This window comes from Sylvia atricapilla, chromosome Z (assembly GCF_009819655.1).
Source record: "Sylvia atricapilla isolate bSylAtr1 chromosome Z, bSylAtr1.pri, whole genome shotgun sequence".
Classification (NCBI taxonomy): domain Eukaryota; kingdom Metazoa; phylum Chordata; class Aves; order Passeriformes; family Sylviidae; genus Sylvia; species Sylvia atricapilla.
The window spans coordinates 53,865,092-53,881,028 of record NC_089174.1 but is presented as its reverse complement, the minus strand read 5'-3'; the positions used below and the strand labels follow the sequence as shown (position 1 = coordinate 53,881,028).

Genomic DNA, 15,937 nt, shown 5'->3' with positions numbered 1-15,937 from the left:
ATGTTCTTGAACATTACTCTCCCTCCTGACTCTCCACCAATAAACAAGTATCCTGATATTCCCCAAAAAACCATTTTTTGTTCTGCCTCCAAAACCGATTATTACACTTGCTCATTTGTTAGATTCCTAGAGAGCTACTCAACAAAAATTTGGAGCTTACAAAAACATTTTATGGCAGGTTAACTAAAGCTTTTTAGCATGGAAAGATAGTGTAAGGGCAGACTAAATGCTGTGTTACTGTTATGTTTATTCTGCAGAATACTTTAAAATATTAATCTTTGTGATTTCTTATAACACATTTATTAGTTATCACAGCAATTAATACAATGATTTACCAAGTAGTTGCTTCTCAAGTCTAAATGTAAACAAGTTTTCATAGTCCTAATTAAACATACCCACATTAATTTTTTAAAAGGACATTTAATTAGTTTCACATAATTAAAACTTAAAACCTATAAAATTCATTGAACATTAAAATTCAGTAAGCAACTTAAAAGCAATGACTCTTCATTGCAATACCAGTTTTATTTCCAACTGGAAAGTTCTTCTGCAGCAAATAAACCAAGAAAATGAATACAAATTATCATATTTCAAGACAGACAAGAAAATATTTCTGATTGTTGAAGCTCACTCTTGCTTTGTACTCTACTGGGCATACAGTACAAAAGAAAAGAAGAGCACAATGAAGATTTGGTAACACTGTTTTTAAAAGTTTTGTATCATGCCATTAAAACATCATTCTATAAAAAAGTACAACCATCGGGAGGGAGAAGCTTTAACTTGTAAATATTAGATTCCAATCCATACTGTTGTCCACAATGCCCCTGGAATCAACGAACTGCACAGCTTTTCCAGCTACCCAGCTGGTATGTCGACAGCTTCATTTAATATTCTTGTCTAGTGATACAGCAAAGACCTCTCATGCCTATTTTTAAATGCACATTTTTAATATTCAATATAATGTTACTCTTTAACAAACTCTTTACTCCCTGCTTCTTTTATGAAGCTTCCTGTGGTCTTTAAAGGGATTGTTAACCAAAGAATGGATCACACTCTTTCTGCATGAGCAAATTCAGAAACACTCCATTAAACCTTTCAGTATTTAATAAAAAGAGTAATCTCTCACCTCTGAGGACATAAGCCAGTTGCTGAGTGATTAACTCTGGTGCCTTTTGAAGTATCTCTTTTACGACTAAAGAGGAAGAACAGGCTTGTAACTCCAGGCTCCTGTCACATTGCTCATCTGGATTGATGACTTTGACAACAGCTGATTCCAAACTTTTATCCTCACTATCAAGCAAATTTAGAAGTTATACATATATTTATCTTTATAGCTGCTTAGACAACTCAGTAGAAAAGTGCAACATATTTTTTTAAAATTCTGGATTACAACAACATTGTTACAGTTACCTGAAGTCTGCTATAAAGCCAAAGGATGTCACAGAAGTCCTAAACTTGTGATTTTTTAAATTAGGTGTTCAGAGTTCTTTTACTGCTTGATACATCACTAAGTATGACATATCCCTCATCAAAATCTATGAAAAACTACAGCAAAAAGTATTTCTACATGTATGTTCTTTATATAGAGGAGATTTAGGATTTTCCCAACTGAATACTCTAAAAACTTAACAAAAATACTTATTTTTTGCGTTTAGATACTTCATGTTTCTGTTTACAATACCAGCAACCAAGCCAAACTAATTTTAATAATAAAATATTAATTGTAATTCTTTATAGGGAAGAAACACAGGAAGTGACGGTTAACAGTAAACAGGAAGTGACAGTAAACAAAAAGCAGATCTTACAGATAATTTTTACTCTGAGGAGCAAATGATGCACTGAGCTGATGGCACTTAACACATCAACAGCTATGAGGTTTACACATATTTCTCTCTTCATTTTCTCTACTTATAGTCTTATCTATAAACTTCTCAGAGTACAATGGGGCCATAGGATGCTACCTGTCTTAAATGAAGTTCTATGGACAACTGGAAGTAAACAGCATCCTTCACTCTGGGCAAGACAGGCAGACCATTATAAAGAGGCTCTTCATAAAAGATTCACAATGGCCTTATATATAGCCCCACTTAAGGATGGGTGTAGGGACTGTGGTCTTCCAGAGATCAACTCTGAGCCTTTTGAAATGCTGTAGTTGGTAAGGACCACAATAATCCATCAGCCATCTTAACAGCACATATATAAGTGTCTGGGCACCTGAAAATCAATATAATATTCTCAAGGGACAGCTGACTAAGAAGCAGGGAAAAAAATTCTGATCACTTATCTACTGGCTACAGGAAACTTCCAGACTATTTAACAAAATTAAAATATTTAATCTAAGATGTGTGAGAACACAGGGTTCTTTCAAGTGGAAGTTCCATCAGAAGTGATGCAAAGATGACAGTTTACCTTGTTACATTTATTAAACGTAAACAAAACACATTTTATTTTCCTTTTTTTACGTCTGTGTTAACATAGCGATGTCAATATCAATACAGAGAAAATGAAATTTATGAAAAAGCTCAAACTCACATAAGCCACCTTACAGAACAAAAAACACAATACCTTGTCAGCGTGTTGCTGTTTACAAGCGTTAAAGACAATTTCCCTTCGGCATTCAGCTGATGCAAATTGATCTCATCTCGGAAGATATGGAATGACTCTGGGATTTTTAGCTCTTCCAAAATAAATCTTGTCTCAGTGAAGTAGCTGAAGTCTCTTCTTGGTATGTTCAACACAGGCAAGCAAAGAATATCAGGAGGACTGACCTGTAAAACAGGTGTGCATTTGTGAGAAGTGGACCTGTTTTTCATCAGAATGGTATTTTAACAGAGTGAGCAATTAGAAACAGCCTAGATTTTCTGTTGGAGGTTTTCTCCCCTTTACTTAATTAAAAGAAGAAAAAGAAAAGGTATTTTGCAGGTTTTTTTCTCCATCTGTCTCTGTTTGTCTCCTACAGAGTACCTAAGAAACCAGAAGAGGAAATGGATAAGGAATGAAGCACAGGACTTATTTTTTGTGCTATTCAATAAGCCATCTCATGACCACTCATTCATTTTTGTATAGAAAGAAATGTTGATTGTTTATCTTTTAAAAACTCACTTTCAATAACCACAAAATCATTGTCCAGAAAAAATGTTTTTACAGCAATTGACTTAACAATAAGATGTCTGTAACAACCTGGAATGAGTGAATTAAGACCACGCAGTCCCATTTTCCAATTACCTTGTCTAGAAAGTAAGCATAGGTCAGGGTAGAAATGAGTGAATCCAAATCACAGGGTTTATTCCCAAGAACGACATGGACTTTTTCCAGGCATTTGCTTCTGTTCTGTAACATATGAGAAGACAATTGCTGTGAGTGGAAATGATGAGAAAAAGTCAAATCACCACAACATTTCAAAGGACAAGTTAAGTATCAGGCTTTGTTCTCAGTTGTAGCATTTTTCCCTGCTGGCTGAATGAATGGACTTCCGAGGGGATAAGACATTCCTCAGCTTCAGAGCTCCCAAGAAAGCCAAAAACTGTATTTCACAAGACATCATAGTTTAGAATCCAATGAGGTCTGAGTCTCACCTTCATGGCAGAGTAACATAAGCAGCAGCTTCATGTACATGCGGAAAAACCTTTCAAAACATCTCACAAATCCATTTCGAAAAACACTCCAAAAGAGTGTAGAAATGCACAAAACAAAATACACAGCAAACAATCGTAGCAAGTTGTAATTTTAATTTTACCCTTTTTTCTTCACTTAGCTGAAATCAGTAAATAGACAAAGCAGCTGCCTTTCACCCTGAATCTTCAGAAGCCAAACACAGCTGAAGTACTATGGGTTTTGAATTGTTCTCACTTAATAAAATTAGGAGTTTTCCAAACAAGAGGAAAAGAGAAGACAAACCTACTGTGTCCAAGTAAAGTACTGACGCAAAGGATCTACCCTCTTCATAACTGCACACACAAAATGTAAGATAAAGTCTCTTGTGTACATCACTATTGTCATGCTATCTGCATGGAAGTATTAGTTTATTTACTTTCAGTGCTCCTTAATTGGTGAAACATATGTGACTGACACTAAGAGACCTTTCAGAAACAAACATTTTTGTTGTTAGCATCTATAGGTTGATGTACTTTTCTGCTATTTTTGGAATTCTGCGTATCAAAATTCTAATCTTTCAACAGAAGCATGTCATTATTACATCACACTTAGCAATTAGAAATGTGCAATTTTTCTTAAGCTAATCTTTTTTCTCTATGTCTGGTCTACGTTCTACCTGGATATAAGGAATAAACTAAGGTGCTCTTTCCTTTAATGGAACACAGCCATCAAAATACATTTGGTTAATAAATATGGGACACATTCTCCATTCCCTATATATCAGGAAAGACAGCTTACTGAAGAATACAATAACTGGAATAGACACATTCATTTATGCTCTAAGTCCTCACTAGCAACAAACTGTCTCCATGCTCGCTTTTCAATATAGTTTTTTGTAACATGTTCTTCTGCAGCATGCACTTCTGACTGATTTGCCACGATAAAGAACAAAAATAAAACTCATAAGCTCATCCTTTTTTTAGTACCCTCTCAATAAAGAATTTCTTCATAATACCTAATCAAGGCCTGCCCTTTTCCAATTCAAGCCCATTCACACTTGTCCTGTCACTATGCATCCTTGTCAAAAGTCTCTCCTCAGCTTTCCTGTATTTCCCCTTTACGTAGCGGAATGCTGCTCTAAGATCTCTCTGCAGCCATCTCCAGGCCAAACATTCCCAACCCTCTGAGTCTGTCTTCACAGGAAAGCTGCTCCAGCCCTGTGATCAAGTTAACAGCTCTCCTGTGGACTCCAGCAGGTCTATATCCTTATGTCTGGGTGCCAGAGCTGGATGCAGCACTGCAGGTAGGGTCTCAGCAGAGAACAGAGCAGAGGGGCTGAATCCCCTCCCTCATCCTGCTGGCCATGGTGCTTTGGACACAGCCCAGGACATGACTGGCTTTCTGGGATGTAGGCATACATTGCCAGGTTATAATTATCTTTTTGTCCTCAAACATCCACAAGTCTTTGTCCTCAGGGCTGCTCTTAGTCCCTCTCCATCCAGCCTGTGTTTGTGCTTGCCATTGCCCTGGCCCAGGGACAGCACCTTGTACTTGGCCTTGTGGCTTATGAGGCTCGCCCATACCCATCTCTCAAGCCTGTCAAGGTCCCTCTGTGGTAGTGACAGTGACTAGCAATACCTTTTTCCCCACCTTTCCTGCCTTTCTCTTCACTGAGCAGAATTTCTTTCTCTTCTTCTTCCCCTCTTGCAGATCCAAGATACTTGATTTCTCCAATATTTCCTTCGCCTGTTTGCAGCTGAAAGAATGGCTTTTTAGCATCTTACTATTATTTAGTAACAATAACCCTCCAAACACTCTCTGTGGACACTATTCATAAATGCAACCCTGAAGCATACTGCTCATTTTTCATGTCTGAGACTGCTTCCTCTTCTATCATCTCAGATACAACTAGGTTGCTTAGCCTACTGCATCTGGATTGATGACTTTGACAACAGCTGATTCCAAACTTTTATCATCACTATCAAGCAAATTTAGAAGTTATACATATATTTATCTTCATCAGTCATCTTCAGGAAAAGCAGGCATATAAGGCTTCCTCTCACAGGCCTTCTCAACCAAAAACCCAGGCAGAGAAGCCCACAATCCAGAAGACGAAGATCCATAAGCCCAGGAAGGCTTAGCTACAATTGGAGTAAAATATGATTACGCCTGCCGTTATCACAGTAAACCTGAGAGAAAACGTGAACTGTCAATAAGTCTAAAAATTAAAAAATTTAGGAGGTTATTCATGAAGCTAGAACTCTTAAATCAAAACACAAAAGGAGATCAGTAATTCCTCTTCATGATGACAAGTTTTTGTTTAGCTAGATTGTAAAATGCACAAACATTGGATGACTGAGAGAAAATGAATTTAAGAAATTACATGTCAGTTTCAGATGGCATCAGTCAGGATAACCCAATTTAGATCCGACCTGCATAGATTAACATTCACTTAGTGTGCTCAGGAAAGAGATTTATAAACATTAGGCTACATCTGTATGAGATCTGATTCTCAGATATTTACTGTGAAGAAACTTTCTTATCTGTTCAGTTTTGTTGTCTATTAATACTTAAAAGCATTAGTATGACAACTTCATCTTTATTTAAATGCAGTAAAAATGCCATTTATTGGTTCCCCACCTGCATCAAAGAGCTAATATACTCAAACATACTGTAATACTGCCAATCAGGTTTGTAAAGATTTTCATCAGGATAAGTTAACTACAGTGATAGACCAAACTACAATATTCCAGTCAAAAATTACATAGTCTCTACTTTTTTTTCCTTCTGTTAATAGAGAAGCTGAAGTGATCTTGGAAGGTAGTAAACACTGAAGACTCATCCTAGCATAAACAGGAATGCCCACTAAATGCTCACTGTCTCAAGACAAAAAAAACCTTTTCCATTTCCTTCATGCACATTCACCTCCCAACACATACTGCAAAAATACACACTCAGCAGCCACACACAGCCTTGCTTCCTGAGTCACTAGTTGCCTTTTGCCTCAAATTTCACTAGTTCTGTTTACACTGTAATGAAATCACTGCATTTTATTGCATGGAATGGGACAGCACTGGTCAAGCACAGCAATTCTCTGGAGAAGAAACAACAATATGGATTAACAGAAGCATATTTAAAAAAAAAAGAAGCTGCAGAACCACACAGCGATACACAGTGTCAGATACAACTGAAAACTTATCCAGCCTTGTAGCTGAAGCACCAGCCAGGGGATACAAGCTTCACAGATACAGCTTTCCTGGGGGTACACAGGGAAAATCCTAACTGTTTGGACAAAGGCCAGGATAGTAAAAAATCTGTCTTTGGATATTTAAAGTCATCAAATCACATAAAAGAGGATTTCTGTATCTGAAATTCTACCTCCAAACCAGAGGTACCAATTTATTCAGTAGTCATTTTACAGCACAATTTGCATTTGCCTTACAGTATCAGGCAGTATTATGCTTCCAGTGACCTGAGGGGTTTTAACATGATTATACAGCTCTGTTGTCAAAGAAATGGCTTTAAGCCAAAGCAAAGTTAATTAAATATTTCATGCAAAATTCCAGTTAGTTAAATACTCCGTAAGTCTTTTCAGAAGAAAGCTTTATACTGGCCTGGAAAAAAATAGGTCTCTTATTTTAAAAAGAGTATACAAGAGGATCCTTGTTTTCTCCCATTTTTGATGTCAGTCAAAAAACTTCTTGTATTTCTCTGCCCCTGTAGTATCCCATTTATCATGTACAGTGTGGCACATAGTAATCTAAAGTACTACCTGTCAAATACCTAGTTACATAAGGATTCTTTCCTAAGGAATACAAGCATAGTCGCAAGAATTTCAAGTGTGACACATTTAAATCATTACTTATTGAATATCCATTGTACAGTCTTGCTTTACTTACAAATTTGAAAAGCACCCAACCTTTTACAGCGAACACCAATACCATTAGCAGAACAGAATATAAAACAAAGGGGGATTTTCGAATTCCACACCATCTGCTTTTGTGTGGGAAACATAGCCTTACCAGTAAGATAAACAAAAGTGGAAGGATCAAAAACTTAACATCATTCTCAGAAATGGCTATAGGCATAAAACATTATCTGATACTTTGATCTTAATGGGATACGATAAGCAAAGACTATGACTGGCCTATAACAAAGGCTAGGGGAACGTCTTCACAGCTTTGCTGTTGTATATACAGAACTTGTACACATAATTTAGCCAATCATACTTGCAAGGAAGTCTTATCATTAGATTCCTGGAATTTCCACAGGACAGGAACTCTCTTTTCCAGTCATTTCTAATCATTGTCGGCACAGCCAACCATTGCTGATGAGAATGCAGTTCAGTATTTCTGCATTACCAACAGGCTCTGACTCAAAATTCTGCTGGCAGACAAGCTTAACACTATTCAAGAAATAAATCTGAGGAACTAAACACATTTATTCCTTTTCACTTTCAGTTATTTTAGAACTTGTAGGCAATCTGCTCTGCTTGGTTTTGATATACCTTTTCTCTAGCTTATTACACCCATTCATTCACATTGCAAAAATCCAGAAATGAACAATGATTTCTGCATCAAGTTTTCATTTGAAAAAGAATAGCTGGAGTAATCAAATAATGCATAAATTCCCCTTAAATATAAGAAAGAAGCAGTACAGAACTCAGAACACCAATAAAAATCTTGTTAGCTCTTTTTAAAATTATATTTATTCCATCAATTGGTTTGGCATTGATTTTTCACCATGTTTTATAAGCTTTACATGTTCACACACTCTTGCTTCTATAGATTTTTGCCTTCAAGATCAACATTTGAGACACCACTTCTGCTAGATCAGGGAGCTTATGTATTTGGAATACCCAATAGTATGTGGTTTTTAAAATGAATAATAGATAGGGTACATACATATGCCCATGTGCACACATATTTTACTAGTGTGACTTTGACACCATATGTTTTGATCCCATCTTTGCTGCTGTATCAAGGTATAAAATGGTTTAAGTCAGACAGACACTAAATATGCTTTGTGTTAGAGAAACCTAAGTTTTCATGATATAAGATAAACAAAATGATAAAACAAATTCTTATTTTAATGATCTTAGGCTCAGTAACGATATCACATTACTCTTCCCACAAAGACAAAACAGGATATGGTCTCCTATGGCTAAAAAAAGAAAATGTTCCCAGCACAATGATTATTTAAGCTTCACCTAACAGTACTTCAATTATCTGTCAATAGGATTCTCCGTGATAAAAATCAAAGTCTCCCTCTTTTATTTATGCTGCATTTATTTATTTGCTGTTCACATTAACCTGTCTTACACAGGATTAGTGCTCTCACCTAACAACTGAGTATACAGCATAGAAAAATTCAGCTTTGCAAAAGAGCAAGCTATATTCCTGTTCCAGGGAATCTTCAGTGTCTATTCAGTCACAGCATATCTTTTAATTTCCACCTCAAGCCACGTAACTCCTCTTCCCACTTCCTCTCCACTTGCCACTTAACGCAGAAATGAGACAGGGAAGCCTATCGATTTTTACAGGACCTGATTGTATTTATTTTCTTTAGGAATCATTTGGCTTACTGTAGGACCAAACCGTTCTTTGAGATACTAGATACAAATTACTTAAAACTAAGGAGTACATTTACCTGAGGAGCAGAGTGGCCCTGTCTGTGGTGCATCAAGAGGTGACTGGTAGCAATAAACCTCCACACCATACACTGTAGAGGCTGAATAAATTACACAGAGCAAAGAGAAAGTGCATTGGACAAAACAGGTGTATTTGTTTTGGTGAAGGCAAGGGAATGCAATCCAAACAATGCAGTTTATTTACCTGCCTCTCACAGACTTCACATCTGACCTTAGATTGTTTAAATTTAGCTGCTTCTTTAAAATGAAGGAAACAACTTTGCAACTGAGAATAAATTTACCAAGAGTCAGGCAGCACTTGAACATTGCATTTTAAAGAAACCTTTGGAGTTAAGCTTCATATTTCCTAAATCAGTGTAACCCTTAGGTGATGGGCACCAAGCTGAACATGAAACCATAACCTGAAGTAAGCCAACAACTCAGTAGAAGTATCATTAGTGTGCAAGAAAATCATAGCTGGAAGAGATGATCAGGCCAAAGTCACTTCCACTTTTGCCTTTCTTGTTCAACAAGTCTTTATCATATTATAATTCTAAAATGTCTTTGGATTTTTACCCATTCTTCAGTAAGAATGATGCTGAATAGATGCCAGGTTTTGTTTTGGCTTTTGTTTTGTTTCCGTTTTTAACTTCACCATTACTTCAGTTGCTCTTTCTTATTCCACACTGAAAATCAGACACCTATTCCTCTGCAGCAGCCAGTACTGCTCTGCTCTGCCTGCTCTATACACCATTCCACAAAAGCTCCTTTATTATCATAGAATCATTATCATGGTTCTTTTCCCATGAGGAAATTTTAATATTGTAATATGTTTTACTCCTGCTGTCCTTCTGAAAGAAAATATTTGGCTGATTTGATGTAAAAGCTGAGCACAAAATAAAAATTGTAACACTGTGCTTCTCAGTAAAATGACACTGCACTCAGAATAAAACCTGACTTTAAAAAAATCTATTTATTTGCGATATTATGAGAATAGAAACATATGCTTCATTATGAGAATGCACTTTTTACTTATACAGTAATTAGTTATGTCTACATTGTTTAGATCTTTGAATTGTCCTTACTAATACCTGAGCCACAGACATACTGCAAATGAGAAAATGCATAATTACATTCCTGTATTACTTTTAACATGCATATTATTTCAGTCTAGGGCTAGTCACTAATAAAATAATGTTTCTTTAATGCCTAATGCTCCTTTTTACACAGATGACACTACAGCAACAGAAATTGCTATGGAGTTTATTTAGTAAGTTCATCTGGGCTCAGGCTAGGGACAGAGACAGTAGGTTACCTCTTGAACATATATGCAAAGAATGTAATAGATACATGAGAAATATCCATGTATGGAGTGAACCTCTTTCTCTCATCATTTGAGCAGTGCTCAAACATCCAGTCTGCTCACAAAATCCAGAGACGTTATTAATACAATGACCCATGGAGCACTTCCTGGAACAGTCTGAAACCACCTTCATCAATTTGCCTCAGCAGAAAACTCAGTTCAATTCATTCACCATGACACATCTCCCCTACAGCATAACCAAAGAGGTATAATCAATGTCAATATTATTGAACTAAGACCCTCATGTGCACTGAAATGACTGAGGTCTTCTCAGACACAGCCCCTTCCTTTTGCACTGGACATCTTTTTCCAGAGCAGAATCATGCAAAAACGTGCTAATTAAGTCTTCAAAGCCAGACACATGAGATTTAGAAGCTGATCCTCCATTCCACTTCATCAGCTTATACCACTGCATTTCTTCAGAAGTCAATAAGCCTAGACATATCTGGTTCCTTCAGATATTCCTCTTGTGATGGCAAGTAGCTTCCACAGAGCTTTCAGAATTGCTCTCAGGTGACAAAATATGTTTCAGCATAAACATTACCCAAAACCCTTTCTGAACCATACTTCTCCATCTATCCCTGAAGCATTAAGAAGACATTTAAACATATTTCCTGGATACCATTTGGTTCACTGCAGATTTTTGCTGTGTTTTAAGCACACTATTGACTGCATTAAATAACCTCATAATCACATTTAAAGGCTTAGTGATCTAGTGCCACCAATATACTAAAATATATGATAACAAATGCAGTCAGCGTTTTCCATACCATATGCTTGTAAATGTTATTCTGCAGGGAACCAATTAAAACTGTGGAAAATTTGGAACACAGACATATGGATCAAAACAAAGCAACTTATCTTGTCACCATGGTGCTTGCTCAGTACATCGATTAGGGAATGGTGATATTACAGGACAAACAAATGTCACTTTAATTAAAGTATGCTGAAAGGCAATATAAAATAGTAATCCAAAACATTAGGTTTTGCTGTGCTTATGTTAGTTTTCCTTCTAAGTCGATAAAACCGGTAAAATACACTCCTGAAAAAAAATAAAAATCCACAAATATTCCTATTTGAAGCAATCCAACACTAGTCCTAAATTACTGAAAAACTTCCTCTTTTAACATTCAGTGAGAAAAATGTAGGAAATCAACACAGAATGTTGGGGTTTCAGGAAAAAAATTAAAGTATTGCTAAGGTACATGATTTTTCAGGAAAAAAAAAGTAGGGACTTTTAAGTTTTTCTATGGAAATGTCATACATCAGGGAAAACAGTGAATCTAATCCTTGTAATTTTCTAGCACAATTGGCAGTGTAAAAATAGTAAAAGAACTGGAAGAAGTAACAACCATTTTAAAGCAAAAAGTTTTCGTGAGGTAGACTAATAATTACCTCACTCCCAAGACAAGTTGGGAAAGATCTTTTGGAGACAATATGCTCAAACTTGAATTTCCCATTTCTTCTTTCCCTTCAGAGTTCAGCACTGCAGTAGATAAAACCTCACAAGTCACCACAGTGCTCATTATAAAGACTACATAAAAGATTAAAACCTTGAGGTTACATATTCTGGGTAAGACTTACTTACTGTCTTACTACTCTTGTGTTGTGCCAATGACACCTTGAACTGCCGTACACATGATGATACTGTAAACAATATATATGATGAAGATTGTTATTTTCCCTCTGAAACACAGCTCCATATCAAAGTATTTTGTCTGACATAGATTATATGTGTAACTGAGCCCTTTTTTTTTTAATTGAATGCACTAGAACAAGTGGTACAGAGGGGGGGGGAAAATGAATTAAGTTAATTCTGCAGTCATCAAGTAAGGTTCCAGCACAGCCAAGATCTGTCAAGAGTCACAATAAAATTAACACATCTTCTTCATATAGAATTATAAGCAGACTATCACTAACTACAAAAATCTCCACCATGAATGGAAGGAAAACTGCAGTAATGGTAAATAGGATATTGATTGCACAAACTCTTACCTATCACAGCAGTTCAATTTTATCTCGTAAAAGATATGTTACAGAGAGCTGAACCATAGAATCAGAGAGCATATAGTATTAGAAATTATCTTTATGGTAAGCATATCAACTCCTGCTTTAAAAGTATGAAAATATTAGACTAAATCCTTTAAAGTGAAACTATAAAATAAACAAAAGCACTGCTTGTATCATAAAACTTCTTTTAAGAGTATCACATTATTTCAGTTAATAAAAATCGGTAATCACAAACTCAACATAAGAGCTATAAACACAACTAGAAGGGCTTTTTTAGTTTAAGATCTGGCTCACTTTCATTAATTTGCATTAAGGTTTTCATTATGTATTATTTAAAATTCTATTAAGCAGAAGGAAACAGGAGATATAAACTGACAAATTCACATATGAAGAGACATTAATGACTGATTAAGACATCCTCCTCAATGAGTTTTGCTGAATCCTCTTACTTAACAGCAAAACGGGCAATTCATCATCCTTGGCAAATCTGCTGCCCTAGCTAATTCAAGAGACAATAAATATTTTTTTAAAAATGGTTAAAACAAACAAAGTAAATTGCATTAATTTTTCAACTTTTACCTTTCAATATCTCCTAGTTTTGTATTGAAGACACAATAATGTATTTTTAGTCTATGAAAATCACTGATATCTGTGCCCTCTCCCACAGAGGGACTTACTAGATTTTCTTCCAACAGTCAAGGTCTTGGTTTCCAATCCAAGAAGACATTGTAGGGAAAAGAAATCTCCACAGATTTCTATGTCTACTGTAGTTAAGAACAAATGGTCCAAAGGTAAAAAAAGGTATGTAAGCCAGCAAAAAAAAAGTCTTCTCCTTCTCAGGCTCACCCTATTTCCAATAAACCACAGAGCTAAAAACTTGCTTAAACTCTGAGCATAAAGAAATCCAAGGTACAACATCCTTCCTAGGTCCTAAGTCTCTAGGAATGGGGGGTAAAAAAACCTTCAACCAACTAACAAACAAAACCAAACACACACCTAAAACAAATAAACAAATAAACAAAAACTGCCAAAACCCCAAACAAACAAAAACAAGAAACCCCAAAAAACCTAACCCAAAGAAACAATAAAAACAAAACAAGCAAGCAAGCAAGCAAACAAAAAACTCACACTAAAAATCCTCAACCCCCTAGGAAAAAACCCACAAACAAAACAAAAACCCCTAGGTCCATAAAAGGGACATATACAAGCCAAAATACCAATGCACAAGGCTGCTCACAGCATCCAGGCCCAGATTTTCCTACTGGTAAACTCTGAGGACACTGGGACAGCACCTAAAACCTCACCTCAGGGATAGGCAACAGAGCTCGTTCCAACTCACATGCATTCTGTGTCAGTAAGACAACTCCTGTATTACCAGCTATAATAACGCTACAACGCATGAGTTTACATTTCTCTGTGTCCTCAAGGTGTTCAAGATGTTAAAGGGATTCCCTGCCCTTGGAGATACTGACGAGCACCCAGATAAACACCTGCCAGAACAGGAATAATGGTAACAGAAACTGTTGTGATGATTTCATAGCTGTGCAGTGTAAGGTCACTCTCTGCTCCCAATCTGATTTTTTTTTTAGCTTATTATTCCTGCTTAGTTAATTGCATACATCTCAGAATATCAGAGGATGATTACACAGTATTTTGTGTAATGTAAGTATTTTTCACTGAAAGAACAAATGGAATAACTACATGTAGCTTTCCTTCCCTTATATGGGAAGCATATACTGGCCTTGTACTGCCATTGAAAGGGTATCTGCTCAGCATTAATGGAATTAGGAAAGTCTGTTAAAAATAAACAAAGCATAATTCTTTCCTACCAGCTAAGTAGAACAATAATTTTTCTTAGCATCAACTAAAGCGGATATGGTATAATGGCAATATAATTATATTCAGTCATATTTGAACATTTAATCCCTAGCTGTAGACAGAGATCATACGTATAAGCACCAACATATATATTGCCACTCCTGAATAAAAAAAAGCATGCCATGTCATGTCATATTATAAAAAAACTGTACTGACTTAAGAGAGTTGAGATACTCCACTACAAGATTACAAGACATTAGTAAGCTGTTTAAATTTATAGAAACCCACAGAGGGTTCGTGATTTGAGTCATCCGTTATACACAGCAGTATATGAGAAGCAAAAATTGAGAATGAGGTCTACTTAATAAAAATAGACTGCTATGCCTGTCTGAGGTGTTCAACACTTGCTGAAACCACATGAATGTTACATTCTGTGATTTAAAAGCCAGCCTTACAAATACATTGCAATGATGTCCATTAATTTGGGGATCAAGATGTTAACGTGGTAGTTAATGAGTAGGATGGTAGTTAGTATCACAATCAGCAACAAAATAAAAAGGTTTTTTTTTTCCTTAAAACCAGCCTATATGATATACCAATATCAACATATATACATGTCTTAATAAAAATATGACTTGAATTACCTGTTTTGTTATGAAAGGTATACTTTGAAGCATTTGGGCTGTGTAATTTGCTTAACATAGCATTTGCAAGAAAATCTGAAATTCTTACTCTGGTTACAATTAGTCTGTAAAGTCAATGTGAAACAAAGTGATAGCAACACTTATTAATAAGATGAAACCCAAAATACAATTTAAAAATGCACAACACAATGAAAGTTCATAACATGGTTAAATGCTCCTTATAAATGAATTCTCTTTTCAGCATAAAATACTTGTTTTTTAATGCTTCAGCATAGAAACAACATTCAAAGAATGCAGTAGAAACTACTTAAATTATAAGAATTTTTAGTAAATATATAACATCTCAGAAAAAAACAACTCTGACATCAGTTTTGGATACTTTGGAAAACTTTGCAAATAGTGGGACACAGAAGACAGATACTACCCCATCTAAGTAATTTCTTCTGCAATTCTGCTGTATGAAAGACCACCCTGTCAAAAACAGAAAAAAGGTTATGGCTCAGCATGGCCTTCTTCAGAAAAAAATAGAAAAAACTTTTCTTCCCACAGATCATTCAGAAGGGTAAGCTATGAGCACCAAAGGTGAGAGAAAGGGGGAAACTCATCTTTCTGTGACTGGAAACGCCCTATTTTCAATGACATTTGATTCCCTTGATTTACATTGCTCTCTGGTCTCCCAGTACAATCTAACTCATGCAGCTGTTTGTGTAAGAGCTAACAAGGAAAAAGACCTAGCTACTAAAGCTCAGTGGGTCTGAGTTATTTTAAGTTTTATGTATGTTGATTCATATTAATTTGCAATGAAACATTTGCAATTATGTAAAGTTGAGACACTCTCTAACAATAGTAACCAAAAATAGAGACAAAGAATCTAAGTGT

General features: G+C 35.9%; 1 protein-coding gene across 3 annotated transcripts in view; it reads right to left on the bottom strand.

Moving 5' to 3' along the window:
- The window catches only part of PRUNE2 (prune homolog 2 with BCH domain), a 132,037-nt gene that overhangs the window by 102,919 nt on the left and 13,181 nt on the right, over positions 1–15,937 (bottom strand). For all 3 annotated transcript variants that reach the window (XM_066339510.1, XM_066339512.1, XM_066339513.1), the window contains exons 2-4: positions 3,226–3,330; positions 2,566–2,768; positions 1,127–1,290 (exon numbers count right to left, since the gene is read on the bottom strand). In XM_066339510.1, coding sequence (XP_066195607.1) covers positions 1,127–1,290; positions 2,566–2,768; positions 3,226–3,330 — 472 coding nt within the window. The remainder of the gene's footprint in view (positions 1–1,126; positions 1,291–2,565; positions 2,769–3,225; positions 3,331–15,937) is intronic.